Here is a 27,143-nt window from a genome sequence, read left to right as displayed (position 1 = left end):
GCTCATATTCCAACTCGGACCAATTCCCATTCATGTGCTCACTGACCGATGTAGGTTCACAGTTATAAGCAACGTGTCGATTTTAAAATTCCATCCTTGTTTCCAATATCTCTTATCTATGGTCTTGTCCCTCCCTATCTCTGTAGCCTTTTTCAGTCCCACAACCCTCTGAGATATCTGTGTTCCTCCAGTTCTGGCCTCTTGAGCATCCCCGATTTTAATCACTCCAACATCGTTGGCCCTGCCTTCAGCTGCCTTGGCCATAAGCTCTGGAAGTCCCTCCCTTTACTGCCCTGTCCCTTTATCCCTCTTTCCTCCTTTAAGATGCTCTTTAAAGCCTATCCTAATATCACAGTACGTAGTTCAGTGTCAAATGTTGTTTGATAACGAAGCAACTGGGACATTTTCCTATCCCCTCTAATCCATTTTGCCCTCTAAAGTGTTGATGGGTAACAAGCACCCTTTCCTGAATCAGGAAGTCATGAGTTCAAACCCCACTCAAGCATGTAATCCAAGGCAGGTTCTCCCAAGTGCAATGCAGTACTGAAGGAATTCTGCACTGTCAGAGGTGCTGTCTTTTCAATGAAATGTTGAACTGAGAACCTCTCAGGTGGACGGGAAGGCTAAAGATCTCGTGGTGCATTTTCAAAGACGAATAGGAGAATTCTCCCTGGTATCCCGGTCAATATTCACCCATTAACTAACACCACTAAAGCTGATTATTTGGTCATTGTTACACTGTTGCTTGTGGGAGCTTGCTGTGCATAGCTTGGCTGCTGAGTCTGAATGATTGTGTTTAGGAGAATGGGGACATTAGTGCTGTGGAAATGAGAATATTTTCCAGTTTTTGAAATCAAAACACCAGCATCAATAATGTACAATCAGATAGAGCACTAATCAGTTCTAGTTTTATTGTTGTGCTATTATTTCAAACCAACTTTAAAAAATAATTAATTTTTAGCAACAGGCATGACCAGCATCACAAGCTGGATCATTCAGACATTCAATCTCTCACCACATAAAAGATAGTTAACTGCCTTGTAACTATGGCAACGCCCCTTTAAGCTTCAGTTGCCAGTGCAGCCGTGGTTTGCCGCAAACTGCATCGCTTATAAATGGTTTTTCCATTTGCTCCTTTCTTGGTGTATGTCATGTTGACAAGAGTTCAGTAAATGAGCACGCTCCTAAAGGTTTGTGTGATTCTCTGTTCAATTCCCTCAACAGCTGAGTCACTTGGGTGACACAGGCTGTAACTCTGCTGGACAAAATAACTAACCCTCTAATCTCAAGCTTTCGCAGGTATCACAATAATTCAGAAATTCCGAAAAAAAAATTCAGCATCCGCAAAGGACGAGGACTGTGTTTCCAAACCAGCTTTTGGAGTGAATGCCGGTCAGATCATGCAATATTGATCATTTATTTATTCGAAAAATGCAGGGTGGGAATTTTCCAATCTGGAGACTAAGTGCAGTGGTGGACGGGATTCCCGCTGGACGGCAAGAGTGGATGTTCACGCCAGATCTTCCGGCTTTTAGCTCATTAATTATGTATCCGCGAGGAGCTCATCAAATCCCCAAGAGCAAGGACCGTTACCTCATGGGGTCGAAGGTCCTGGTGACACCTTTAAACGGCACCTGCACACACATTCGCTCACTACAGGACAGGTGAGGGCTGAAGGTGTAAATTAGTACGGTGACCAAAAAAATAAACCCTCCGCTCCACAGTTCAGCGAGGTCTCCCAGAAACTCCTCCAGGCTGCCCAGGAAAGGCTGGGGTCTTGGGGAGAGTCGGGGGGGTGGGGGGGGTCCTCTTTCCGAGGAATGAGAGCAGGAGATCCACCCACCTGACCATGCTGGCCTGGGAGGAGGTCGCCAGGGAGGTCAGCACCCGTGAGCCACATAAAAGGTCCACCCTGCAGTGCAGGAAAAGGATGAATGATCTGATCTGCTCCGCCAGGGTAAGTGAACCTTTTCCTCACCCCAAACTAACACTCTCACAAGAACATCAGGCATTCTAATGGTTAGAGTCCACACATGACATCAGATGGGACATCAGCACTGAATGTCTGCGAGCCATTTTAAGATCACCACCTCATGTAAGATCCTGCACAAACGGTATCTTCAACAGTTATTGAGGAGGGCTGAGCACACACACAGCAAGCATACATGCTACCGACTTGCATGATTCCCCTGAACATTACTGTGCCATGTGTCTCACAATGCCTTACCTCTAACCCCCAGTACCAAATTCCTTTGGTGACTGACCATGCCCTGCACGCCATGCTGTGCATGACTGTCACTGCCCAGAGAGGCCTTGCCCCGCTGAAGGGCAGGACAAAGACACGTGTGCCATGCAAAGCCCTCTAAAATGGTCCACACAGCCCCAGGGCAGTCTCATCAATATACCCCCGATAGCGTGGCCTCAGCCCCAGGACAGTCTCTGATTCCTCCTTGGACAGTTTTATAACTCCTGCCTCAGGACAGTCTTTCACTGCTCAGCTCTGTTCCTTGGCACCCCCAGTCCTGCATCCACCATCCCCCTCCCCAGCTGGTATTGCCTCCCATGCCCAGCCTTGGCGCAGTTTCTGATTCAAGCACCGAAAATCTTGCAGCAACACTCTTGATGGTAGGCGAAAGCAGCGTCTATGTACCCTGAAGCCATTGATGAAATGAAGCTCGTCAGGTGCACACTGTTTACGTACAGTCAGGAAATGGGGCACTTAATGTAATTCCGGTGAGTTGGCCTGTTAATGGGCATTCATGAGATGCAAATGGTATTACCAACAGATCAGTGGGAAACTTAACTTACCTTTAAACTGCCATTAAAGTCGGGGGGAACAAAATTACAAAACCGCTTGTAGTCTTTTTAATCTATCATTTTCACTATTGCAGCCCACTTCATAGACTCTTACAGCACGGAAGCAGGCCATTCAGCTCATCTTGACTGAAACAGCCCTTAGAAAGAGCTGTCCAATTAGTCCCACACCTCTGCTCTTTCCTCAAAGCCCTGCAAGTTTTAATTTTCACATTTTTATCCAACTCCCTTTCGAAAGTTATTATCAAATCTGCTCCCACCGCCCTTTCAGGCAGCGCATTCCGGAGCGTTAAAATGGTTGGACAAAAAAATGTTCTCTTCACCTTCCCTGTGGTTCTTTTACCAATTAACTTAATTTTGAGTCCCATGGTTACTGAGCCTCTTGCCAGTGGAAACAGTTTCTCCTTATTTACTTCACCAAACACCTCTATTAAATTTAAAATGAAATGAGCATCTGCACTATTCAAAATGGTGCAAGGCTGGAGGATGCAGGAAGGTTCAAATTTGACCCCAAGGCAAAATGTACTCACAGTGAAATTGGGAGCTCCCCACTTGAACACCGAGCCTGACTTCATTGACTGCTGTCACCCAGTTTTACTCTCCCTCATCTCTACTCTTGGGAACTGATTGCAGTTGAGGCAGCAGTCACTGGCGTGTTCCCTTGGGCTAGAGAGAGGGGTGAAGTGGCAGCAAGGATTTGAAGTGTAATCACGATCGTAATGCAGGAAAGCTGTATTGGGTTTTGATTATTCTATCAGGGTGAATGAGAGTGAGCTGTGCAGATGGGCATGTAAATACAACACTGGCTAGAGAGCAATTCAGAGGCCTGATCCCAGACAGAGCTACAGCTGATTTAATGAAGTGGAAATTTTGCTCTGTTAGCATTAAGGTCCATTTAGGTTTTAAGGAGGATTTTCCATGTTTAACTTTGATTTCCTAATGGCTGCATCTTTTATCCTGGGATTTCAATAATCTCTTCAAGTGCTAATAGCTTTTGAAGTCCAACTTTGTAACAAAAAAACTTCCAGGCACAATGATTAAAAATAAAATATTTCACTCCCCAGGGGTTCAGCTGCTAAATGCACTGATTGATGTGGTGCTGACCTACACAGACCAACACATATACAGGCTCAAGCCCCTTGGCTGTGGCAAGTTAGCTGACCTCGGCCAGGCCACTTACAATTTGCTTCAACGCCCCTGGGCTAAGGAGGAAAACGATTAGTCACAGCTGCTGCTTTTGATTACTGTCTGGAGATTGAATAAACATCTCACTCCCTCCACAGTAGCAGCAGTGTGTACCATCTACAAAATGCACTGCACCTTCCAAACCCACGACCATTACCATCTAGAAGGACTAGGGCAGCACCTGGAAGTTCCCTCCAAGCCACACTTCATTCCAACTTGGAAATATATCGCCGTTACTTCACTGTCGCTGGGTCAAAATCCTGGAACTTCCTCCCTAACAGCACTGTGGGTGTACCTACACCGCATGGACTGCAGCGGTTCAAGAAGGAAGCTCGCCACCACCTTCTCAAGGGCATTTAGGGATGGGCAATAAATGTTGGCCTTGCCAGCGATGCTCACATCCCCAAAATGAATTTTTAAGGATCATGGATGCCAGGTGAGGTTAGGATTGCCTCTGCTGTGATGCCTTCCACAGATGAATAGCCACAAAGTTCACACCCGGAGTGGGGGTGAGGTGGAAGCGCGCAGGGAGTGTAAGGAGGTATCAGATTTTGGTGGTTGAATGGTTCCTCACCAAGAAATCCACATCTTCAAGAGCAGAAGGGAAGTAAATTTGAGGAAAGGGTTAAATAATAACACAAACTAAAGTTTGTAAAAAGATATTTTAAGCATAAATAGTTGGATAGCACAATGAGTTGCACTGACAGCAGCGTACTGCCTGAAAGCTAGTGGCTTGTCAACATCTGGCAAACAGATTAATGACAAGTGTTTGTGGTAAACCATCATCCAATCCCAATTAATTAATCATGAGTTGATTAACAGAAGTAGCTTTTCTCTCCCCTACATACAATGTGACCTTTCAAACTATTTCTACATCATGTTTAAAAAACAGGATCACGTGGGCTGACCTATCAGCTCATTGCTGTAGGTAGCACACTTCTGAAGCGCTCTATGTATCAACCCTGGGATGACATTCTCAGCTGCTTAATATTTATATATTAACCTTTCTGCTCTGCTCCCTCCAGGGTTGCAGAGAATATTTGAGCTGATATTTTTGAGGGCAGTGCTTGTCATCTCTGCTGAAAATGATGTGCTTTAATTCATCCATCTAAATTTCTGTAAGAAATCCTCTTCTGGTTGCCCATGTTCAGAATGTGCAGCGGGTAGCAGACACATGGGAACACCATCACCTGCAAGTTCCCTCCTGCATACTTCCCAGCAGAGATATTCAGAGGAACAGATACAGGTATAATCCCCAGGTTGTAATGAACCAGCAGCCCTCCAGTGTGATAGTGGTAAGGTCACAGCAACTGGCTACAGCACCCTAGTGTTATTGTGGGGTGGGTTGTTGGGGAAATGTTACCCAACCTTCCCATTGTTCTCTGGTATCCATTAGCCCCACTGGAATTGGACGTGTTCTCAACATAATTAATAATAATGACAAGCTTTACATTTGCGTCATTTGCAACTTCAGGACATCTCAAAATGCTTTATAGCTGGTGAAATAATTCACAGCAAGATCCCACGAAACAGCATTGATCAGATAATCTGTTTTAGCAATATTGGTTGAGGGATAACTTATATTGGTCCTAGGAGAATTCCCCTGCTGTTCTGTTGAACAGTATCCTGGGATCCTTTGAAAGGGCAAACAAAACCTTGGCTTAATGTCTCAGCTGACAGGCAGCATTGCTAACAGTGCAGTATTGCCTCCGTTTTGTCCTGGGGTTTTAGTTTAGGTTTTACCCTTATGGCCCTGTACTGGAACTTGAACTCATAACCTTCTGACTGAAAGAGCACTAGCAACTGAGCTGTAGCTAAGGTGAAGAGGGTTAAATACAGTTTTGATGAACCCCACTCACTATCAAAAAAATCATAGAATAATGCAACACCATTGGAAGTCATTCGGCCCATTGTCCCTGTGCCAATTCTGTGGTAGAGCTATTCAACTGATACAGGTAAAACACAAACCATCCAGTGTGAGGCTCAAACGCATGACCCTGGTATTAAGAGACTCATGCTCATTACGATCAAGTAGAGTATCAGCATTGATCATCTGAGTTCACACATGGGGACAAACCACATTCAGAACTCAACTGCACTGCAAGGCAGGGGCTTTGGGAGAGGAGGTTGAAAATTAGGAGAAATAAAATGTAGGTGTTTACATAAAATTTAAAGATTTGCTTCCTTTTACAAACAGGGAATGATGTGAATCGATAAGACGCACAAAACTGCAGCAATTAGCCCCAGCTGCATTGGGATAAAAGGATAAAACACAAATCACTTGATGTCTCTTTCAATTCCAGTGTACTCCACTCAAAGGACAAGGGTTTCAACTGGGAGCCTATCAGTGTGTCTGTAAGGAAGGATTTTACAACCCTAATCTTATCTCAACCAACAACTTTGGTAGTAAGTATCCAATCCTCCTGGAAAAACTGATATGAATATAGGAAAACCAGAACTCAAGATGACCAGTCGGCGTATTGATCATGTACAATCTGCTGTCTGCCCTACTCCTTTAATTTTCTGAGGGAGCATTCTGCAAAGCTTCTCCCTAATGCCCAAAGGTAAATCAAGGGAGATCCAAGAATATGTAACCTTGACCAATTTCCTTGCTCTGCTTCTCCTACCTTCCAGCTGCTCACACCATTCCAGTATTATCCTTTTAACCCCAATCCGATTCCAGATTAGATAATCATCCATCTTTAACCACTTTTGCTGGAAGTCTATCCCACACATGCACTCTTCAATAAAAGAGACAAACCTCTAGTCTTGATTAAGACATGTCAACTTTATTATCTCGACCTCTAGCTTGTGTGATAATTTGGTTCCATGGGCAATTGATTTTAGCACAGATAAATGTACAGTAATTGACATTGGGTATCAATCATGAGCTTGAGTTGTTATGTGTGGGGGAGGGTGGGAGATAGGTGCGTACTTGTGGTGCGGTTCACTGCGTCCATACTTCAGCCTCGTTTCCTCGGGGGGGGAGGGGTGAGGGTGGAATTAGAATCGTGGCTCAATTAAAGGATGTCCATTAAAAGCTACTCCCTGATGTTGTACTTATTCAAAAATTTGTGAATTGTAAACAGTTCAATTTTATCCTGCCGATTGTACCATAAGGTGTGTCTGGAGAGGGATTTGCTGCTCAGGATCTATCCAATGCCCCAAGGTTCAGAGTCTCTCTTTTTGTGATTATTTCAGGGCAAGATGATAAACACATCTCCTACTTCAGCCGCTATGCTGTTGGTGAGCCCAGGAGACTGTTTCAGTGTCTACCGTGCAAAGATGGTTGTGGTTCATGTGTCAGTGATGCTCCATGCTTCACCCAGGTGGATGGGCACTTAAGACTGGCTGTCCTGTCCTTCCAAGCTTTCTGCATGTTGTTGGTGTTCATCAGTATGGTGGTGGTTTATCGCTTTAGAAAGAACAAGGTAAGTCACCTCATGGTTTGATTGGGCATGTGTGTGTACGGATGTGTTTCTGTGTACATGTGTGTGCGCATGTGTATTTTTGTGTGCATGAATGTGTTTGTGTCCGTGCATCTACATGTATTTTTTTCTGTGTATGTGTTTATGTTTGTGTGCGTGTGCGCGTGTGTTTGTGCATGTGTACATGTGTGTTCATGCATGTCTGTGCATGTGTGTGTCTCTGTGTGTGTTCCACAATTTCATCAGAATGAACTAAGCCCAAAACAAAGCAACTTGCATTTATATAGCACCCTTAATGTATAGAAAACATTCTAAAGTATTTCGTAGAGGTATAATGTAAAGAAGTAAATATAAAACAAAAGAGGGAGTTAGAAAGAAGAGTCACCATGAATTTTATGGAGGGTATGGAGGAGGAGAAGGTGGACTGACAGCGTGCTTTAGAGAGGGAATTCCAAACCTTAGGGTCGAGGTACCTGAAGGGACAGCAATCAATGGTGGAGTGAATAGAGGGAGGAATGGGAAATAGGCAGATTCAAAGTAAGAAAATGTTTGGGGAACGGTGGTAGAAGAGGGAGTTATGGGTCTGGAGGAGGTTACAGAGATGGGGAGAGAAAAGGCCATGATGATATTTAAACACAACTATAAAAAAATTGGAAGATGTTGGGGAAGAACAGCCTTTAAATGAATGCAGAGCCAGGGAAACAGGAGGGAGATGAAAAGAATAGAAGAGAGGGGTTTGTGATAAAAATAAAAAACTGCGGATGCTGGAAATCCAAAACAAAAACAGAAACAGAAATACCTGGAAAAACTCAGCAGGTCTGGCAGCATCGGCGGAGAAGAGTACAGTTGACGTTTCGAGTCCTCATGACCCTTCAACTGTACTCTTCTCCACCGATGCTGCCAGATCTACTGAGTTTTTCCAGGTATTTCTGTTAGGGGTTTGTGATAGGTTGAAGGATGTATATGCTTTTCATTCACTGAGGCCAAAGCCAACACTCTAACAGCGTTAAACGATTTCTTCAGTAAGTCCCCCTGAATTGAGTCTTTGTACTGCACCAGCCCAGGTTCTGTACTGCAGACTATTGTCACCTTTTATTTGTTTTTGCGTCTTACCACGCAAGTTAGCATGCAGGTACAGCAAGCAATTAGGAAAGCAAATGGCATGTTGACCCTTATTGCAAGGAGATTGGAGTATAAGAATAAAGAAATCTTGCTACAATTGTATGGGGCTTTGGTGACATCACACCTGGAGACTATGTGCAATTTTGGTCTACATATTTACAGGCAGTACAGCAAAGTTTCACTAGATTAGTCCCAGGGTTGAAAGAGCTATCTTATAATAAAGGGTTTTTGGGTCTATATTCTCTGGAGTTTCGGAGTTTGAGAGGTGATCTCATTGAAACATTAAATATTTTAAAGGGTTTTACAGGGTAGATACTGCAAGGTTGCTTCCCCTGGCTGGAGAATCTAGAACAAGATTTTTGATCTCTCAGGGAATCAAGGGATAAATGGGGCAGACAGGAACGTGGAACTGAAGCCCAAGATCAACTATGATCATATTGAATGGCAAAGCAGGCTTGACAGGTCATATGGTCTAATCCAACTTCTATTTCTTATGTTCTTGTGTATTAGGATAAAATTCACCCCGTCATGCCTCTGTTGGCTCTTTTGTAAACCTATCCAATTAGTCCCACATCCTGTTCTTTCCCTATGGCCCTGCAATATTTTTTCTTTCAAGTATCTTCCCAATTCCCTTTTGAAAGTTACCACTGGAACTGTTTCCACTACCCTTTCAGACCACAACAACTTACTGTGTAAAAATAAAACTGTACACTCAAAGCCTAGAGTAGGGTTTGAACTCACAGCCCACAGACATCGAAAGTCCTTAGCAAGTGAACAGAATAGGGAATTTGGAAATGCAGAACAGCCCCTGCTGCTTATAGATCAATATATCTCCATGAAAGGGGAGATCATGAAACATCAGACATTGATCAATAAGATCTGTCTGTTGATATCTCTTTACCAGGTAGATATTATAGATGGTAAGGTGACTAGATTCCACATCAAATGCTGATCAATGGAGGAGAAAGATCTCTTCTTCATCTCTACCAAAGATTTTTGTGAATGATATCAATGTTTAATTCTTATGCCTTTAACATGCGAGGTTATGTTTGTCTAAATATATTGTCCTATGTTTTTTCTGAAACAAGCAGTGAAATATATGGAGGAGGTTGAAAAAATTATTAATTACAGAGTTAAGCTGCCATGGTTTATATTGTCTGAACTCCAATACATGGAACAATTTTTGAAAAAATATCAAAACATTCAGATAAGAGAGAAGTTCTGAGTCTCGCAGATCTGAACTGATCCCTGGTCTGTGTTAAATTATAAATGATCTCAGTTGTAGGGGAAGTAAGCCTCAGTTGGACGACAATTGTTGTCAGTGGGAAAGAATCAGTCAGGATTGTGCATATGGTTGCAATCTGGTGACTCCTACTGGAGACGGTATGTGTGCAAGCATTGGGTGACAACATAATTAATCCCGTCTGTGATTAACTTTCCGCCTCCTGCCTTGCTCCTCCGCTGTAGTCAAACCTGCTGCCATTTACTGATTAGACTCATACGTTACATGGTTCTGGAGGGTAGTCACACCGGAGAATTCAAGGAGTTAGAAGAATTAGAGGACTGAATAACTGTAACAGGCTTATCATTAGAGTGTGGAAGCTGACGTGATGCCCTTTGTCATATCAGAGTTCTTGCACTATTTTGAAGGGTCAGGAAGTTCTGTCTGATGTCCTGCCCAATATTTATCCCTGATACAGTTCCTAAAGACAGATTGTCTGATTATTATCACATCGCTGTTTGTGGGATATGAACATACGAATTAGGAGCAGGAGTAGGCCATTCGGCCCTTCGAGCCTGCTCCACCATTCAATACGATCATGGCTGATCTGTTTGTGTTTCGAGTTCCAAATTCCGATCTACCCCCAATAACCTTTGATTCCTTTGACTAACAAGAATTTATCCACCTCTACCTTAAAAATATCCAGTGACCCCGCCTCCTCCACCTTCTGAGGCAGAGAATTCCAAAGTCGCTCAACCCCCTGAGAGAACAAATTTCTCCTCATCTCTGTCCTAAAAGGGTGCCCACTAATTTTAAAACAGTGCCCTCTAGTAATGGACTCACCCACAAGAGGAAACATCCTTTCCACATCCACCTTGCCAAGGCTGTTCAGGAACTTGTTGTGAGCAAATTGGTGCCACATTTCCTACATAACAACAGTGACTACACTTCAAAAGTATTCAACTGGCTGCAAAGTGCTTTGGGATGACCCATGAAAAGGTCATGAACAGTGCTATATAAATGCCCAAGGTCATTTTTCTTTAAATGCATAAGCCTGCTGGATTGGTAGAGCGGGAGCTTAGCTTTTATTTTTTCATTCATGGGATGTGGGCTTCACTGGCTGGGCCAGCGTTTATTGCCCATCCCTAATTGCCCTTGAGCAGGTGGTGGTGAGCTGCCTTCTTGAACCGCTGCAGTCCATGTGGTGTAGGTACACCCACAGTGCTGTTAGGAAGGGATTTCCAGGATTTTGACCCAGCAATAGTGAAGAAACAGTGATATATTTCCAAGTCAGGATGGTGAGTGTCTTGGAGGGGAACTTCCAGGTGGTGGTGTCCCCATCTATCTGTTGCCCTTGTCCTTCTAGATGGTATTGTTCATGGTTTGGGAAGTTGCTGTTGGAGGAGCCTTAGTGAATTCCTGCAGTTCATCTTCTAGATGGTACACATTGCTCCTACTCTGCATCGGTGGTGGAGGGAGTGATTGTTTCTGGATGTGGTGCCAATCAAACAGGCTGCTTTGTCCTGGATGGTGTCAAGCTTCTTGAGTGTTGTGGGAGCTGCACTCATCCAGGCAAGTGGGGAGTATTCCATCACACTCCTGACTTGTGCCTTGTAGATGGTGGAAAGCTTGTACAAATTGGTCTGATCCACTCAATCATTTCGACCATAAAATCTGTAAATAAAAATTGCACCAATCTTAAATGGTGTTGATATTAATTGAACTATGGGACACAGAGATTTCAAGTGTGGCTCATGAGTTTCCAACATTTTTATTGCTGGTACTTTGCAAGATATTGTTATACGGATAAAATGCATGCTGACTAAATAGCAAACTGGTTATTCATTTTGTAACCCTGTTGAAAATGGACAAATATTTTAATGGCTTTATTTATGCAAGTTAATATCCACGTTCATCTCTCTTGTGACACATTCCAAGCTTGGGTTTCACCTGTTACAGGTTTGTAGGTTTTGTGAGCTGGATAGACATAGACGAACATTTATCTAGGTCTGGCTATGTGGTGGGGAGGAATTGGGAAGAAGCAGAATTATTGTTTGAAGTGTGGGAATCGCATGTCAGTATCAGCCAGCTTGAGATTCATCATCTTGTCAGAATGTTTGAAAATTTCCTTTCCTTCACAGCAAATCAGATCATCAGGTTTGCTCCTGTTGGAGACCATACTCGGGGGATCCATCCTACTGTATTTTCCAGTAAGTACTGAAATAACTGCGTGATTAGGAATGCAGAACCTTCAGAATCAATCACACTTAGGTATTCAGCAATAGCACCTGTGCCACTAACACTGGGCAGCACCTGTCCCAGATACCCCTCACCACAGGACAGCACCTGTCCCAGATACTCCTCACCACAGGACAGCACCTGTCCCAGACACCCACTCCTCAAGCCACAGGGCAGGACCTTTCCCAATTACTGCCTCCCCTCCCCCAGCCTCCCACCCGCAACCCCAAAAAAATTGAGAAAATGCTCCTTTCAGGCATCCTGTCTCCAAACCTTTGGATAATGGGTTCCACTGCACTCAGAGTGAGTCATGAACCCAATTTTAATTATAGTATCACACAGCACAAGAGGCCATTCAGCCCATTGTGCCTGTGCAAGCACTTTGTAAGAGCCATCCAATTAATCGCACTCTCCCACTGTTTCCCTGTGGTCCTGCAAATTTTCAAGTATATATCTGCTTCCCATAATCTCCACAGTGTAACAGAACAGTGTAAACGAACAGGAAAACAAGCCAATTAAATTCAAATCGGCTGCCTTCTTTACCTCCATCCAGTTAACTGTCTCTTTAGGAAGAACTCTGAATGACCCTGGTCCACTCTGTTACTGGCCACTGTTTGATCCTCAAACATAGGCATATTTCATTGAACTGCATTGGAAGCATAATATTGGAGCCAGCAATTATACTGCTGGTGAATCAGTGCCTCTATTGAGAGCTTTGCTTTGTAGATGGGTGACAGATGGCTCATTCTAAATTTGGAAGGTGAATTTACATGTTTAACGCATCTAATGATAATTGCTCACTTTTGTCCCCTCATTCCTGATTGAGGATTAGTCAGTTTTATTTTTAACCATTAAAGCTGTAATTCCAACAGCTGTCATTGAATTGTCTTGCATTAAAATGATGGAAAGTTGGGCTGATTGATAATTACCTCTTTCCCTTCTTCCAATTCATTTACTCGCTTGTTTGGCACAACATTATAATCTTCAAGTTATGATTGTAATATGTCAGGATTTAACATTCTCATGTCAGATGTAACACGGATTCGATAAAAGATAAACCACATTCAACATTGTCCCAATAATGTTTGATCATTTTAAGCAAAAGGGTTTTCACCCTTGTCCCTCTCACTAAATTTAACAATGGTAGAAGGTATACCCCATTTTACCTTCATTCAAACAGCGTCTCCCACTCCCTCAGTGTAACATTCCAGTTTCCCCAGTCAGTCATTTTTCTGGTCTCTGAGTAGGAGTTGCCAACTTGTCAAGACGGAGAAGTTTTATATAGTAGACTCACCAGGATCTAGGCTGGATCTCAAACTCATTTCATACAGTCCCAATAGAGGAAGGTGAGCTTCATCCTGACACTGAGATTTGGATCTTAAGAAAGAAGAAATAAACCAAATTGCATTGATAAAGTGCCTTCCACAAGCTCAGGACATCCCAAAGTAGCTTTATAACCAATGAAATACTGCCACAAAAACAAAAAAACTGCGGATGCTGGAAATCCAAAACAAAAACAGAATTACCTGGAAAAACTCAGCAGGTCTGGCAGCATCGGTGGAGAAGAAAAGAGTTGACGTTTCGAGTCCTCATGACCTTTTGACAGAACTTGAGTTCGAGTCCAAGTGGAAATACTGCCACTGTTGTTAGGTAGGAAACAGCAGCCAATTTGTGCACAGCAAGATCCAACAGACAGCAAAGTGATTACAACCAGATATTTGGTTTCTTATGGTCTTATGGATAGATGTTAACCCAGGACACCAGAGAAACTCCTCAGTTCCTCACAATACATCCACCTGTGAGGGTGGATGGAGCCTCCGTTTCACGTTTAGTTTGCTGCCCAGCCCACAAGTCAAAATTTGCATTTTCAATCAGGGACATTTACTCACTGCTGTACAAATTCAGAAACCACTTCCAATCCGGAATTTTAAAGAAAAGGAGCGAAATAGGATTTAAAATGAATCAAAAGTGAAAATAATCCCAGTGTTTTTGGATAATTAAAAGTGTGCTTTTTAAGTCAATTTTGTTTTAAAAAATTTGCTGTGGTTGTGCTAACCCTTCATGTTGTGTTGAGAGTTGAGGTTCCTGCGTCCTCAGTGCTCATACAACACCCTGATGTTTAGCAGTTTCTGTCTCTCCTCTGGTTTATATAGAGTACAGTTCCAACTATCCTCTGTTACTTCATCCATGTGGCCAAACTTCAGAGTATTAATGGGTCTAGTCAACCAAGAGGTGATTCACAGGCAAGCTCAATTCTGTCCTCACCCAACACCAACACTCCTTCCATTGAGTAGCAATAGCTCCATCCACAGCCCAAGTTGTTAAGCTACTGACTCAGCACAGACCTACAAAACTTCCCTGGTCTGTGCAGCCCCTTCAGTAGCACATTTACCAATTGCACCAAGGTGGTTAGAAGGGATAATTCCTGAAATTGAACCAAACTGAATTGGTAGTTTCTTGGTATAGTGCTGCTAATATCACATTTTGGGTTACTGCTCTCAACAGAATGCAGCAAAAGAGGTGGCATAGGGTACTCAGCAGTAGGACTGGAAAGCAGGCAAATCCTCAACACTGTGAAATGCAATGTCAATGCATACTTCCTCTGAAAACACCCCCACACCAAGTACAGTGATCTGGGCATTTAACAAATGCTTTAACAGAAATTCCTTAACCTGTGGTTTATACCTGATCGCCAAACCTTTCAGATGTTGTTGGGTCTGTGTTAAAGTATGCCTCTGTTTGTGTTCTTCCATCAGGTGTTTATCCTATATTTTCAGCCCAGTGTTTTCCGATGTGTTCTCCTGCGATGGGTGAGGACCCTGGGATTTGCCATCATCTACGGAACAGTAACGTTGAAGATTTACAGGTACCAGGGTCACTGTGAATGACTGGGAGTCACCAGGTTGGGTTCTGATGGACCTCCTTTCACTGGTCAAGTTTTGCCAACTGATCGGTTCATGGGATCAATGTTGCATCTATTGGGTGGATCCAGGTGCCCTCCATATACTAGCATTAAGTGAGACTGTCTGCATGGGGAGAATTTTATTTGAGGAAGTTATTCTACTTTATTGATGGACCTGGGCTAAATGTATCAATAAACAACTGTAAGTCTACTAATATTATGGCTGCACACAGTTTCCATCAGCTTTTCCAATTGTAAATTGCTATGTCCACACTAATCACACCCTTCTGCCAGTCGAGGCCCTGCAATGCCACAACAGGTGATAGTGTGTAATTACAGCATGATAAGTTTACATAGACAATTTCCATTTTGGATGTGGACATAGGAATTTATAAATGAAATATAAAAATAAGGGCAGAACATCTCAGATAGAATGGGTGTTGTATTATGTCTGCGTTTAATTATTCCCCTAAAACTTATCAGTTGCCATGGCCGATTGGCTAATTTACTTAGAGATCTGGTATGGGTTGTAGTTTAAAACAAAAACAGAATTACCTGGAAAAACTCAGCAGGTCTGGCAGCATCGGCAGAGAAGAAAAGAGTTGACGTTTCGAGTCCTCATGACCCTTCAACAAGGGTCATGCGGACTCAAAACGTCAACTATTTTCTTCTCCGCCAATGCTGCCAGACCTGCTGAGTTTTTCCAGGTAATTCTGTTTTTGTTTTGGATTTCCAGCATCCGCAGTTTTTTGTTTTTATCTATGGGTTGTAGTTTAATCTTTTGAACGCAATATCTCTGAAATCTGTATTTCTGTAAGGATTGAGAAAGTCTGGTTGTCAGGTACTATCCTTTAAGACTTCTCAGGTAAAAAGCAACAAAATAATTGTATTTGGCTAAAATACCTATGGGAATGGGAATAGAATGCAGTGCTGTGTTTCCTCTGTGGGTGCTGCTTAATTATTAATGTAATGGGATGCTTTAAACCTGAGCCTTCTATAAGGTAAGTTGAAAAAAAGTACAGTTTTGTGTTTTTTTTTTTAACAATGCCCACCCTCTATCATCCTGTGAGGTACATCTGTAAGTAACTGTGAAACAAGTAACCTCTAGCCCATCACTGTGAAACCAACCACCAGCTCCCTTGTCTGGAGAACCAGGCTGTCTGCTGTGTGCTGTTAGAAATGTTAACGCTGTCACCCATAGCTCCTCATGATCTGTTTCAATGTTATGCCACCACATCCTCTCTGTCCTTCTGCCAGAAACATAGGAACAGGAAGAGGACATTCAGCCCATCGAGTCTGTTCTGCCATTCAGCTAGACCATGGCTGGTCATTATCTTAACTCCATCTGCCCACATTGGTTTCATAAACCTGAATACAATTCTTAACAAAATTCTTTAAATCTCAGTTTTGAAATTTTCAATTGACCCCCAGCCTCATCAGCTTTTTGGAGGAAAGACCAGGTTGCCACTAGTCCTTGTGTAAAGACATGCTCCCTGACATCACCCCCTGAACAGCTGAGCTGTAACCCTTTTCTGGACTCCCCATGCCCAACAAAGGAAATAATTTCTTTCTATCATTGTTCTTTCAATCATCTTAAACGCTTCAGTTAGATCATCCATTAATCTTCAATACTGGAGAGAATAGAAGCTTAGTCTATTAAACATGTCCTCATAATGTAACCCATTTAGCCCCAGTATTATTCTGGTGAATCTGTGCTGCACCCTCACCAAGGCCAATGCATCCTTCCTGAGGTCCAGTGCCCAGAACTAACCTGTTCATACAGAGGAGTCAGTCACTTGTTTAGTCCAATTCTTTTAACAAGTTTTTTTGTAAGCTTTGTTGGGGATGGGAGGTGAGTGTGAAGATCCTTGATCTATTCTTGCTCCCTACACCCAATCAAAATAGTGCAGAAATAAAAGTTGTGCAGAACAGGATCTCCACGTATGCTGTGTTGGCTGATCTTGGCCAAATCAGCAACGGGGATGCCACAACTGGCCTTGGTTCAGTGGACCATCACTGTGTGAGAGTAGCAGCAGAGCCATTAACAGTAAGAGGAGCAGTGGGGCCTGTGGGGCCTGTGGAGCTTGTGGGGCCTCTGGGACCTGTGGAGCCTGTTGAGCCTGTGGAACGAGTGGGGCCTTTGGAGCCTGTGGAACCTGTGGGGCCTGTGGGGCCTCTGGAGCCTGTGGGGCCTCTGGAGCCTGTGGTGCATGTGGAGCGTGTGGGGCCTGTGGACCGTGTGGGGCCTGTGGAGCCTGTGGAGTGTGTGGGGCCTGTGGAGTGTGTGGAGCCTATGGAGCGTGTGGAGCCTGTGGGGCCTCTGGGGCCTTTGGAGTGTGTGGGGCCTGTGGGGCCTGTGGAGTGTGTGGGGCCTGTTGAGTATGTGGGGCCTGTGGAGTGTGTGGGGCCTGTGGAGCCTGTGGAGTGTGTGGGGCCTGTGGAGTGTGTGGGGCCTGTGGAGTGTGTGGGGCCTGTGGGGCCTGCGGAGTGTGTGGGGCCTGTGGAGTGTGTGGGGCCTGTGGAGCCTGTGGAGTGTGTGGGGCCTGTGGGGCCTGTGGGGCCTGTGGAGTGTGTGGGGCCTGTGGAGTGTGTGGGGCCTGTGGAGCCTGTGAAGTGTGTGGGGCCTGTGGATTGTGTGGGGCCTGTGGAGTGTGTGGGGCCTGTGGGGCCTGTGGATTGTGTGGGGCCTGTGGAGTGTGTGGGGCCTGTGGGGCCTGTGGATTGTGTGGGGCCTGTGGGGCCTGTGGGGTGTGTGGGGCCTGTGGAGCGTGTGAGCGTGTGGGGCCTGTGGACCTGTGGACAGTCAAAAATCCAGGTATGACATCACAGGGAACAGGTGGGCGATTGGCTGTGAGCATTTCCTATTTATTTTATCTAAACTAGGGAATTTCAATTGGATAAGTAGAACATAATTGAAATAATAAGGATAGGCACAAACAAGACCAGACACATTGATTAAAATTTGATAAAGAAAATAAATACTTACTTAGTTATTCAAAACACAATAAAGATTAAATAGTCATGTGATTGTACAGAACTTGAGTATTGATGAAAAAAGAGATTTTTTTGTCTTGCACTCATCAGGGCAATTCATGAGAAAATACCAATGTCAGGGGAAACAACATATCTATACTGTATGAAAAGAGAATGCTGATTGGTTGGCAAGTGGACACCGATTGGTATAGGCATTGTCATGGAAAATGCACTAGTTGATGGTGGCTGACAGTTAGCTGCCAAGCATTGTTTGAAATTTAAACCAGACAGCTTGACTCTGATTGGTCAAGACATTGCCCTGGAGAATGAGCCAGCAAATGGCTGTCACTTGTTTTGTTCAGTTGAAACAGGCGCAATGTGTATATATGTTCTTTCAATCTGCAAAGAACAGGGCCCTGTATCCAAATGCAGCAAGGGCTGGACAATATCCAGGCTTGGGCTGACAATGGGCAAATAACATTCGCACCACACAAGTGCCAGGCAATGACCATCTTTGACAAGAGAGAATATAACCATTGCCTCTTGACACTCAATGGCATTACCATCACTGAATTCCACACTATCAACATCCTGGGGTTACCATTGACCTGAGACTGAACTGGACTAGCCATATAAATACTGTGGCTACAAGAGCAGGTCAGAGATTAGAATCGTGAGGTGAGTAACTCCCCTCCTGACTCCCCAAAGCCTGTCCATCATCTATAAGGCACAAGTCAGGAGTGTGGTGGAATACTTCCCACTTGCCTGGATGAGTGCAGCTCCCACAACACTCAAAAGCTTGACACCATTCAGGATATAGCTGCCCAATTGATTGGCACTCCATCCACCACCGACAAACAGTGGCAGCAGTGTGTACCACCTACAAGATGCACTGCAGCAACTCACCAGGGCTCCTTAGGCAGCACCTTCCAAACCCACGACCACTGCCATCTAGAAGGACAAGGGCAGCAGATAGATGGGAACACCACCACTTGGAAGTTCCCTTCCAAGTCACTCACTATCCTGACTTGGAAATATATCGCTGTTCCTTCACTGTCACTGGGTCAAAATCCTGGAACTCCCTCCCTAACAGCACTGTGGGTGTACCTACCCTACATGGACTGCAGTGGTTCAAGAAGGCAGCTCACCACCACCTTCTCAAGGGTAATTAGGGATGGGGAATAAATGCAGCCCAACCATCGACACCCACATCACATAAAATAGTTTTTAAAAAAATTAATAAATGTAGCTTCCAGTACACACAAATGTGTCAAACTGTGAGCCCGAGTTACAATCTTAATTAGTTTTCAACATTCATCCTACACTCAAATTCACCTTTGAAATGTAGCAGTCAAATGAACTCCCTTTCCTTCACGAACTAGTTGAGAAGTCTGCCAGGGGGTTCTCTACCATGGTCTACCACAAATCTACCTTCACTGGTCAATATACACACTGAGATTCTCACAGTTCCACACACTATAAGATTGGCCTTATTGGCAACCTCGTGAATAGGGCCTGAGCCACTTGCTCACCATGCAAGCTTGATGCTGAGATAGGGCACCTCAAAGGGATCCTGCGGGATAATGGCTGCCCTGATCAGATCATTTCATGCTGTATATCGCTCAAACTCATGAACCCTGAGCCCATTGCCCTGAAAAGTGCCCTGTCTACCTCAGGTTACCCTGGAAGGGCAAGGTATCTCAAAAAATTTGAGCACAGGTGAAGCTAGCCGTTTCTCGCTGCTACTATGCAGCAGAAACATGAGTGGCATTGGCCACTAACAGCAAGCTGCCATCAAGCCAAAAAGATGTTCTGCCTATCGCACAAATGAGTAAGTGGTATATGAATTTCAGTGCCAGCGTGATGTTAGGTATGTAGACTGTACATCCCAAAGACCGGTAGATTGTATCAAATCACATGTCCCTGCCGCTGTTCGCAACAGGTAATGTACAGACTGTACCAAGCAGGCCAGTAATTGCAAAACTCAAAACACAGTGTCCAACATTAGATGTGATTCCGCGATTGGACAACATTTTCTAAATAACCCTCAGTGAGCTCAGAATTATGCTGACAACCAATTTAAGGTTGTCAGTTGTGTTGTGGTGTGTGTTTATGCATAATGGAAGCTACATATATTAACACACAGGGCCCTGTTCTTTGCAGACAGAAAGAACATGTACACACAGTGCGCCTGTTTCAGCTAAACAAAATAAGTGACAACCATTCGCTGGTTCATTCCTCAGGGCAAAGCCTTGACCACAAAGTCAAGCTGCCTAGTTTAAGTTTCAAACAATGCATGGCAGTCAATTGTCAGTCACTATCAGCTGGTGCATTCTCCATTGCAACACCTCTACCAATCAGAGTCCACTTGCCAACCAATCAGCACTCTCATCTCATACAGTATAAATATGTTGTTTACCCTGACATTGGCACTTTCTTGCAAATTGTCCTGCTGAGTGTAAGATAAAAAGCTTTGACAAAATATGTCTCTTTTTTAAGCAACACACGATAAAGATTACAGGGCAGGCGATATGCTGTGGCTGCAGAATGTGGGAGCTTGTTGGCATCAAGCTATCACGTCAACAGTAAGTAGCTGCAATTCAAGGAGCTTTGGCTCAGAGTCAGAAGCTGCGATGCATCAGGGAGAAGGAAAGTTACCTGAACACTTGGTTCCAGAAGGCAGTCACACTCCTTAGGCTAGGGTCATCTGATTTGGTCCATGGTCAGGGACAAGAGGGTGTGACTGTGAGTGAGGCAGACGTGGGGACCTAGAAGGTAAAAGTAGAGGAGCCTCAGCCCTTGCAATTGTTCAACAGGTTCGAGGTTCTTGCAGCCCGTATGGATGAATGGAAGCTGAAGGATGGATGAGCAAGCTGCCCGTGGTGCAGAAGCCATTCAAGCGGGAGTTAATAGGAATGTAGTAGTCATAGAAGACAGTATAGAATGAACACAGTTCTTTGCAGCTGAGAGCAAGAGTCCAGGTGGCTGTGTCAGAGTTCAGGATACCTGCTCGGGGCTGGTTAATTACAGGGTTAAATTAAATAGTGAGGGCAAGGGATCACGTGAGGGAAGATGTGATAAATTAAAAGAAAAAGACAAGGCAAGAGAGCAAGGTAACCACAAGGATAATGATAATCAGAGCGTGGCAACAAGAGACGGAGCATACAAATTTAAGAGTGCAACAGCAGGATTTGCCAGAATTTGCAAAAATAGTGAAAAGACAGAACCAAAGGCTCTGTATCTGAATACACATAGCATTTGCAACAGAACAGATGAATTGTCAGCTCAATTAGAAATAAATATGTATGACCTGATAGTCTTTACAGAGACATGGCTGCAAGGCTATCAATGCTGGGACCTGAATATTCAAGGTACTTGACATTTTGGAAGGACAGCAAGCTAGATAAAGGTGCAAGGGTTGCTCTGTTCATTAAAGATGACTTTAATACAAAAATGAGAGATGACCTTAGTTTAAAGATCAAAATGTAGAATCAGTTTTGGTAGAGATAAGAAATAGCAAAGCGAAGAATTCAATTGTGGGAGTAGTTTATATATCCCCTAACAGTAATGATATAGGAAGAAATAATGGGGGCTTCTAAGAAAGGCACCGCAATTATCATGGGTGATTTTAATCTACATTTGGATTGGACAAATCAGATCAGCAAAGGTAGCCTGGAAGATGAGCTCATAGAGTGTTTTGGGACAATTTCTTAGAGCAGAATGTTTTAGAGCCAACCAGAGAGCAGGCTATTCTAGACCAGGTAATGTGCAATGAGAGAGGGTTAATTAATGACCTCATGATAAAAGAGCCTCTAGGTCACAGTGACCATAACATGATTGAATTTCACCTTCAGTTTTAGGAAGAGAAGAGTAGATCTAAAACTAATGTTTTAAATTTACAGGCAATTATAAGGGTATAAGACAGAGCTACTAAAGTGAACTCAGAAAATAGATTAAGGGATGGGTCAATACTGATGCAGTGGCAGACATGTAAGGAGATATTTGCTAACACTCAGCAAAGATACATTCTAGTGAGAAAAAAAGACTCTAGGAGATGAATGCACCACCTGTGTCTAACTAAGGAAGTTAAAGAGAATATCAAATTGAAAGAAAAAGTGTACAATTCTGCAAAGATTAATGGTAGGTCAGAAGATTGGACAGAATTTAAAAACCAGCAAAAGAAGACTAAAAATTGTACTAAGGAGGGAGGAATTAGAGTATGAGAGAAAGCTAGCTAGAATTATAAAAACAGATAGCAAGAGTTTCTACAAGTATCTAAAAAGAAAAAAGAGTAACTAAAGTAACATGGGTCCCCTAGACTGAGAGTCTGGGGAATTAATAAAGGGAAATAAGGAAATGGTGGAAGTATCAAACAAATACTTTGTGTCCGCCTTCACTGTAGAAGATACAAATAACATTCCAGAACCAATTGTGAATCAAGAGGTGAGAGGGCAGTGGTGGGGTGGAGGGCAGGGATGGGGTGGGGTTGGGGGTGGGAGGGTGGGTGGTGGTACTTAAACAATTACAATCACCAGGGAAAGGGTACTAAGAAAACTATTAGAACTGAAAGCTGACAAGTCACCAGGACCTGATGGACTTCATCCTAGGGTCTTAAAGGAAGTAGCTAGTGAGGTAGTACTTGCATTGGTTTTAATTTTTCAAAATTCCCTTAATTCTGGAAAGGTCCCAACAGACTGGAAAATAGGAAATGTAACTCCTCTATTCAAGAAAGGAGGGAGACAGAAAGTAGGTAACTATAGGCCAATTAGCTGAATATCTGTCATAGGGAACATGTAAGGATCTATTATTAAGGAGGTTATAGCAGGGCACTTATAAAACCTGAATGTAATTACACAGAGTCACATAGTTTTGTGATAGGGAAATCCTGTTTGACTAATTTACTGGAGTTCTTTGAGGAAGTAACAAGTAATGTGGATAAAGGGGAACCTGAAGATGTGGTATGCTTCAATTTACAAAAGAAATTTGATGAAGTGCCACAACGAAGGTTGCTACACAAAATAAGAGCTCATGGTTTAGGGGGTAACATATTATCATGGATAGAGGATTGTTTGGCAAACAGGAAGCAAAGAGTAGGGATAAATGGGTTATTTTCAGGTTGGCAAGCTGTAACTAGTGGAGTGCCACAAGGATCAGTCCTGGGGCCTCAACTATTTACGGTCTATATAAATGTCTTGGATGGAGGGACCAATTGTATAATTGTTAAATTTGCTGATGACACAAAGATCAGAAAATTGTGAGGAGGACATAAAGAGTTTACAAGGGAATTTAGGGTAGATTAAATGAGTGGTCAAAAAATCGGGAGATGAAGTACAATGTGAAAAAATGTGAACTTGTCCACTTAGGCAGGAGAGTAGAAAAGCAGAATATCATTTAAATGGAGAAAGATTGCAAAACCTGCCAGTACAAAGGGATCTGGGTGTCCACGTATATGAATCACAAAAAGTTAGTATGCAGATACAGCAAGTGATTAGGAAGGCAAATTGAATGTTGTAATTTATTGTAAGAGGAATAGAGTATATAAGTAGGGAAGTCTTGCTACAATTGTACAGCTGTTGGTTAGACCATTTCTGGAGTACTGTGGTATAGTTTTGGTTTCCGTTAAATGAGAAAGAATATAATAGCATTAGAAGAAGATCAGAGAAGGTTCACTCGACTTATTCTGGGGATGAGGGGATTATCTTGTGAGGAATAGTTGAGCAGGCTGGACCTGAAACCATTGGAGTTTAGAAGAATGAGCGGTGATCTTACTGAAACATATAAGACCCTGAGAGGAATTGACTGGAGGATGCTAAGAGGATGTTTCCCCTTATGGGAGAGACTAGAGCTTGAGGAAACTGTTTAAAAATAAGAGGCTTCCGATTTAAGACGGAGATGAGAACCCTCTCTCATAGGGTAGTGAGTCAATGGAATTCTCTTCCCCAGAGAGCAGTGGAGGCAGGGTCATTGAATATTTTTAAGGCTGAGTTAGATAGATACTTGATTGACAAGGGAGTCAGAGAGTATAGGAGTTAGACAGGAAAGTAGAGTTGAGGCCACAATCAGAGCAACCATGATCTTATCAAATGGCGGAGCAGGTTTAATTGGCTGAATGACCTACTCCTGTTCCTAATTCATATGTTCTTATGCAACCAGGGCACTTCTAACCAGTCCAAGTATGTATAAGTATGCTGTGATGTCTTCCACCATCAGATAGCCTGCCAGCAAGACTCACCCATGATCAATGATCGCTTGGTCAAAAGTGCAATTAGGTTACATTATTGTACATTTTCTGTTAATTCTCCTGGCAATATCTGCACTTCCTAGAGGGCTATGGGTCTGGAATCAGATCAACATTCTCTAGGAAGAAGAGACTGAGGGGTGACCTGATAGAGGTCTTTAAGATTTTCAAAGTGTTTGATAAATTTAACATGGAGATATTCCACTTGCGAGGAGTCCAAAGTTAAGGCCATAAATATAAGGTGCTCAATAATAAACCCAATAAGGAATTCAGGAAAAACACCTTGATCCAGAAAGTAGTGAGACCGTGCAACTATCACAGCAAGTAGTTGAAGTGAATAACGTAGATGCATATAAGGGGAAGCTAGATAAAAAGGAGAAAGGACTAGAAAGATATATTGACAAAGTTAGATGAAAAGGGGTGGGAGGAGTTTGTGTAGAGCATAAACACTGGAATTGGACTAGATTGACCGAATGGCCGACTTCTGTGCAGTAAAATCTATGTAATTCTATTGGGCCACCATTAAGCTATAATTCTACATATGGAACAAGATTCACCTGCAATCCGAATGATATGTGGTGTGCCTGGAGGAGTCCTTGCATCCCAATGCCTATGTGGCCATTTGAATGGACTGCAAAACTACAATGCAACATTCTGAAAATCAATGAGTTCTCCATTAGGCCAGGAATGGAACTGAAACTTAGAGGTAAATTTAGGCAGAGATGACTACATAGTTTGCTGTAGCAGCAACACCTGGCATACTATTCAGCATGTGCAATGTTACCTAGTGAAAGTTTTGACTTCCTAATTTAACAGAATAAAGTCACCTTCTATAGGAAACTAGAATAAATTGAGAAGCATGACTATGCAACTTATACCTGGAGGTCATGGGGTAAATGCCATCTCCCCATTCCACCGGTTATGGTCTTGATCAGTCTCTCTCTCTTCCTTTACTTAAAATATGAACCAATTAACTTTCAGAATCTTGCTCTTGTGAAGTCCCTTGGGCCATTTTCCTATGTTAAAAGTGCTATATAAATGAAAGTTGACGTTGCTTATTCTTCTGACTCTCTCATTACTTTTGGATATTTCATGTTCTCACCCCTCTTATACTGCTTCCTCTTCCCCTTCCATCTCTCTTTTTAAAAATTTCTTTTTCACCTCCCTCTTTTTTTCTCATTCTCCTTCTTCCCCCTCCTTTTTTATCTCTCATATTTTTCTCTCCAGAGTGCTGAAGGTGTTCCTATCTCGTACGGCCCAGAGAGTACCCTATATGACTTGCTGCAGGGTGCTAAAGATGTTGGGTGTCATCGTGCTAACAGTCTGTTGGTTCCTCATTGCCTGGACAGTGGCTGCCTGGGAAAACATGGACAGAAAGATCCCACTGGTCATCCAGTCACAAACTACAGATGGACGGTTGTTCAACATGTGCCAGCTCGATTGTTGGGACTACATGATGGCCACTGGTAGCATTTACTGCTTTTATTGCTTTGTGTTTACAAGTGTTTCCAGCAAATTGTAGGCTTAACACTTTTGTTCAAAGTGCTCCCCAATGGCCATGTTAAAAATATATCTAGAAAATATCAATTGATCTTTCTTAACTCTAATGATCAAGCCTTAGCTGAGAAATAATGGAAAGTTTTGATGGAATTCACTGTTATTAAACTGTAAATTGTCCAGCAGTTTATGGCAAGGAAGAGATACACATGAATTGCAAATTGTTACAAATTCTAGAACAGTAAACACTGCCCCACTAGTAGCTTCACAAAAATGGCAGCTCGTCTTCAACCACCCCAAGAGTTTTTTTTAAATTCTGCATTAACACTGTTAAAATGAACCCCCACCAAGTTAGGGTTGGTACTTAACAATGTAAAGACCCTTTCAATGACAAGATTTATGCTCCGGTAATGCATTCAAACTCTTTGGCCCCAAAAGTGGACAATTGACACTGTGCAATCTCATTCCTGCAGGTAGTAAATTGTTCCTGGAGATTTATAGGATTTTAAATGTTAAATTTATTTTTAAAAATCTTACTTTTCCTTTCTCTTTTCTTTCTTTTAATCCAGTCTTTCTCTCCCTCTCTTTATTTCTCTTTCTGATCTAATTTGACACTCATCCACCCTATTTTACTAAGTGGAGCATGAACACTGGCATTAGTTGGACTGAGTGGCCTGTTTCTGTGCTTTTTTCACGATGTAATCCTATTTCCTTCTCCATTGTTCCTCTGTTTCTTTCTCTATCCTTAAATCTTGTTGGTTAAAGAGATAGACTGTTGGCCCTTCATTCATTTAAGGTCTCAAATGCCTGTTCCTTTACCACTTTGTGTAATGTAGTCACTGTTGAAATGCAGGTGATAACAAAGTATTTTGGGACATACTGAATTGAGAAAGGCAATATATAAATGCAAATCTTTCTTTTTAATTTTGTTCATATTGCAACATTTTTTACCACAGTTGGATGCAGGATAATGATTGTCAGTAAGCTATTTAAAATCTTTTTATCCTTCCACTCTCATTTTACAACATCATTCAGTAAGGAAGCTTCCTGTTGTGGCATTTCTCCTTGTGAATTCTCTATTTCAAAGTACCTTTACCTTTGACATGTGGATTCAAGTCCTGTCAGCTCTCTGTTTCTCCTGTTTTTGTTATATATTCTTTCTATGGTTGTGGGCATCACTGGCAAAGCCAGCATTTATTGCCCATCCTTAATGGCCCTTGAACTGAGTGGCTTGCTCAGCCACTTTAGGGGGCAGTTAAGAGTCAACCACATTGCTGTGGGTCTGGAGTCACACATAGGCCAGACCAGGTAAGGATGGCAGGTATCCTTCCCTAAAGAACATTAATGAACCAGATGGGTTTTTATGACAATCAATGATAGTTTCATGGTCACTATTACTGAGGTTAGTTTTACATACCAAATTTATGAGTTGAATTTTTAAATTCCACCAGTTGCTGTGGTGGGATTTCGACCCCCTTCCCTACAGCATCAGCCTGACCCTCTGGATTACTGGACTAGTAACAT

General features: G+C 42.9%; 1 protein-coding gene across 1 annotated transcript in view; it reads left to right on the top strand.

Annotated features, from left to right (window-relative positions):
* gpr179 (G protein-coupled receptor 179) overlaps positions 1-27,143 on the top strand; it is a 106,279-nt gene that overhangs the window by 39,588 nt on the left and 39,548 nt on the right. The window contains exons 3-7 of the mRNA XM_041173788.1: positions 6,303-6,405; positions 7,201-7,430; positions 11,913-11,981; positions 14,766-14,875; positions 25,350-25,588. Coding sequence (XP_041029722.1) covers positions 6,303-6,405; positions 7,201-7,430; positions 11,913-11,981; positions 14,766-14,875; positions 25,350-25,588 — 751 coding nt within the window. The remainder of the gene's footprint in view (positions 1-6,302; positions 6,406-7,200; positions 7,431-11,912; positions 11,982-14,765; positions 14,876-25,349; positions 25,589-27,143) is intronic.

This window comes from Carcharodon carcharias, chromosome 23, assembly GCF_017639515.1.
Source record: "Carcharodon carcharias isolate sCarCar2 chromosome 23, sCarCar2.pri, whole genome shotgun sequence".
In the NCBI taxonomy this organism is placed as follows: Eukaryota; Metazoa; Chordata; class Chondrichthyes; order Lamniformes; family Lamnidae; genus Carcharodon; species Carcharodon carcharias.
This window is presented reverse-complemented; position numbering and strand designations above follow the sequence as displayed.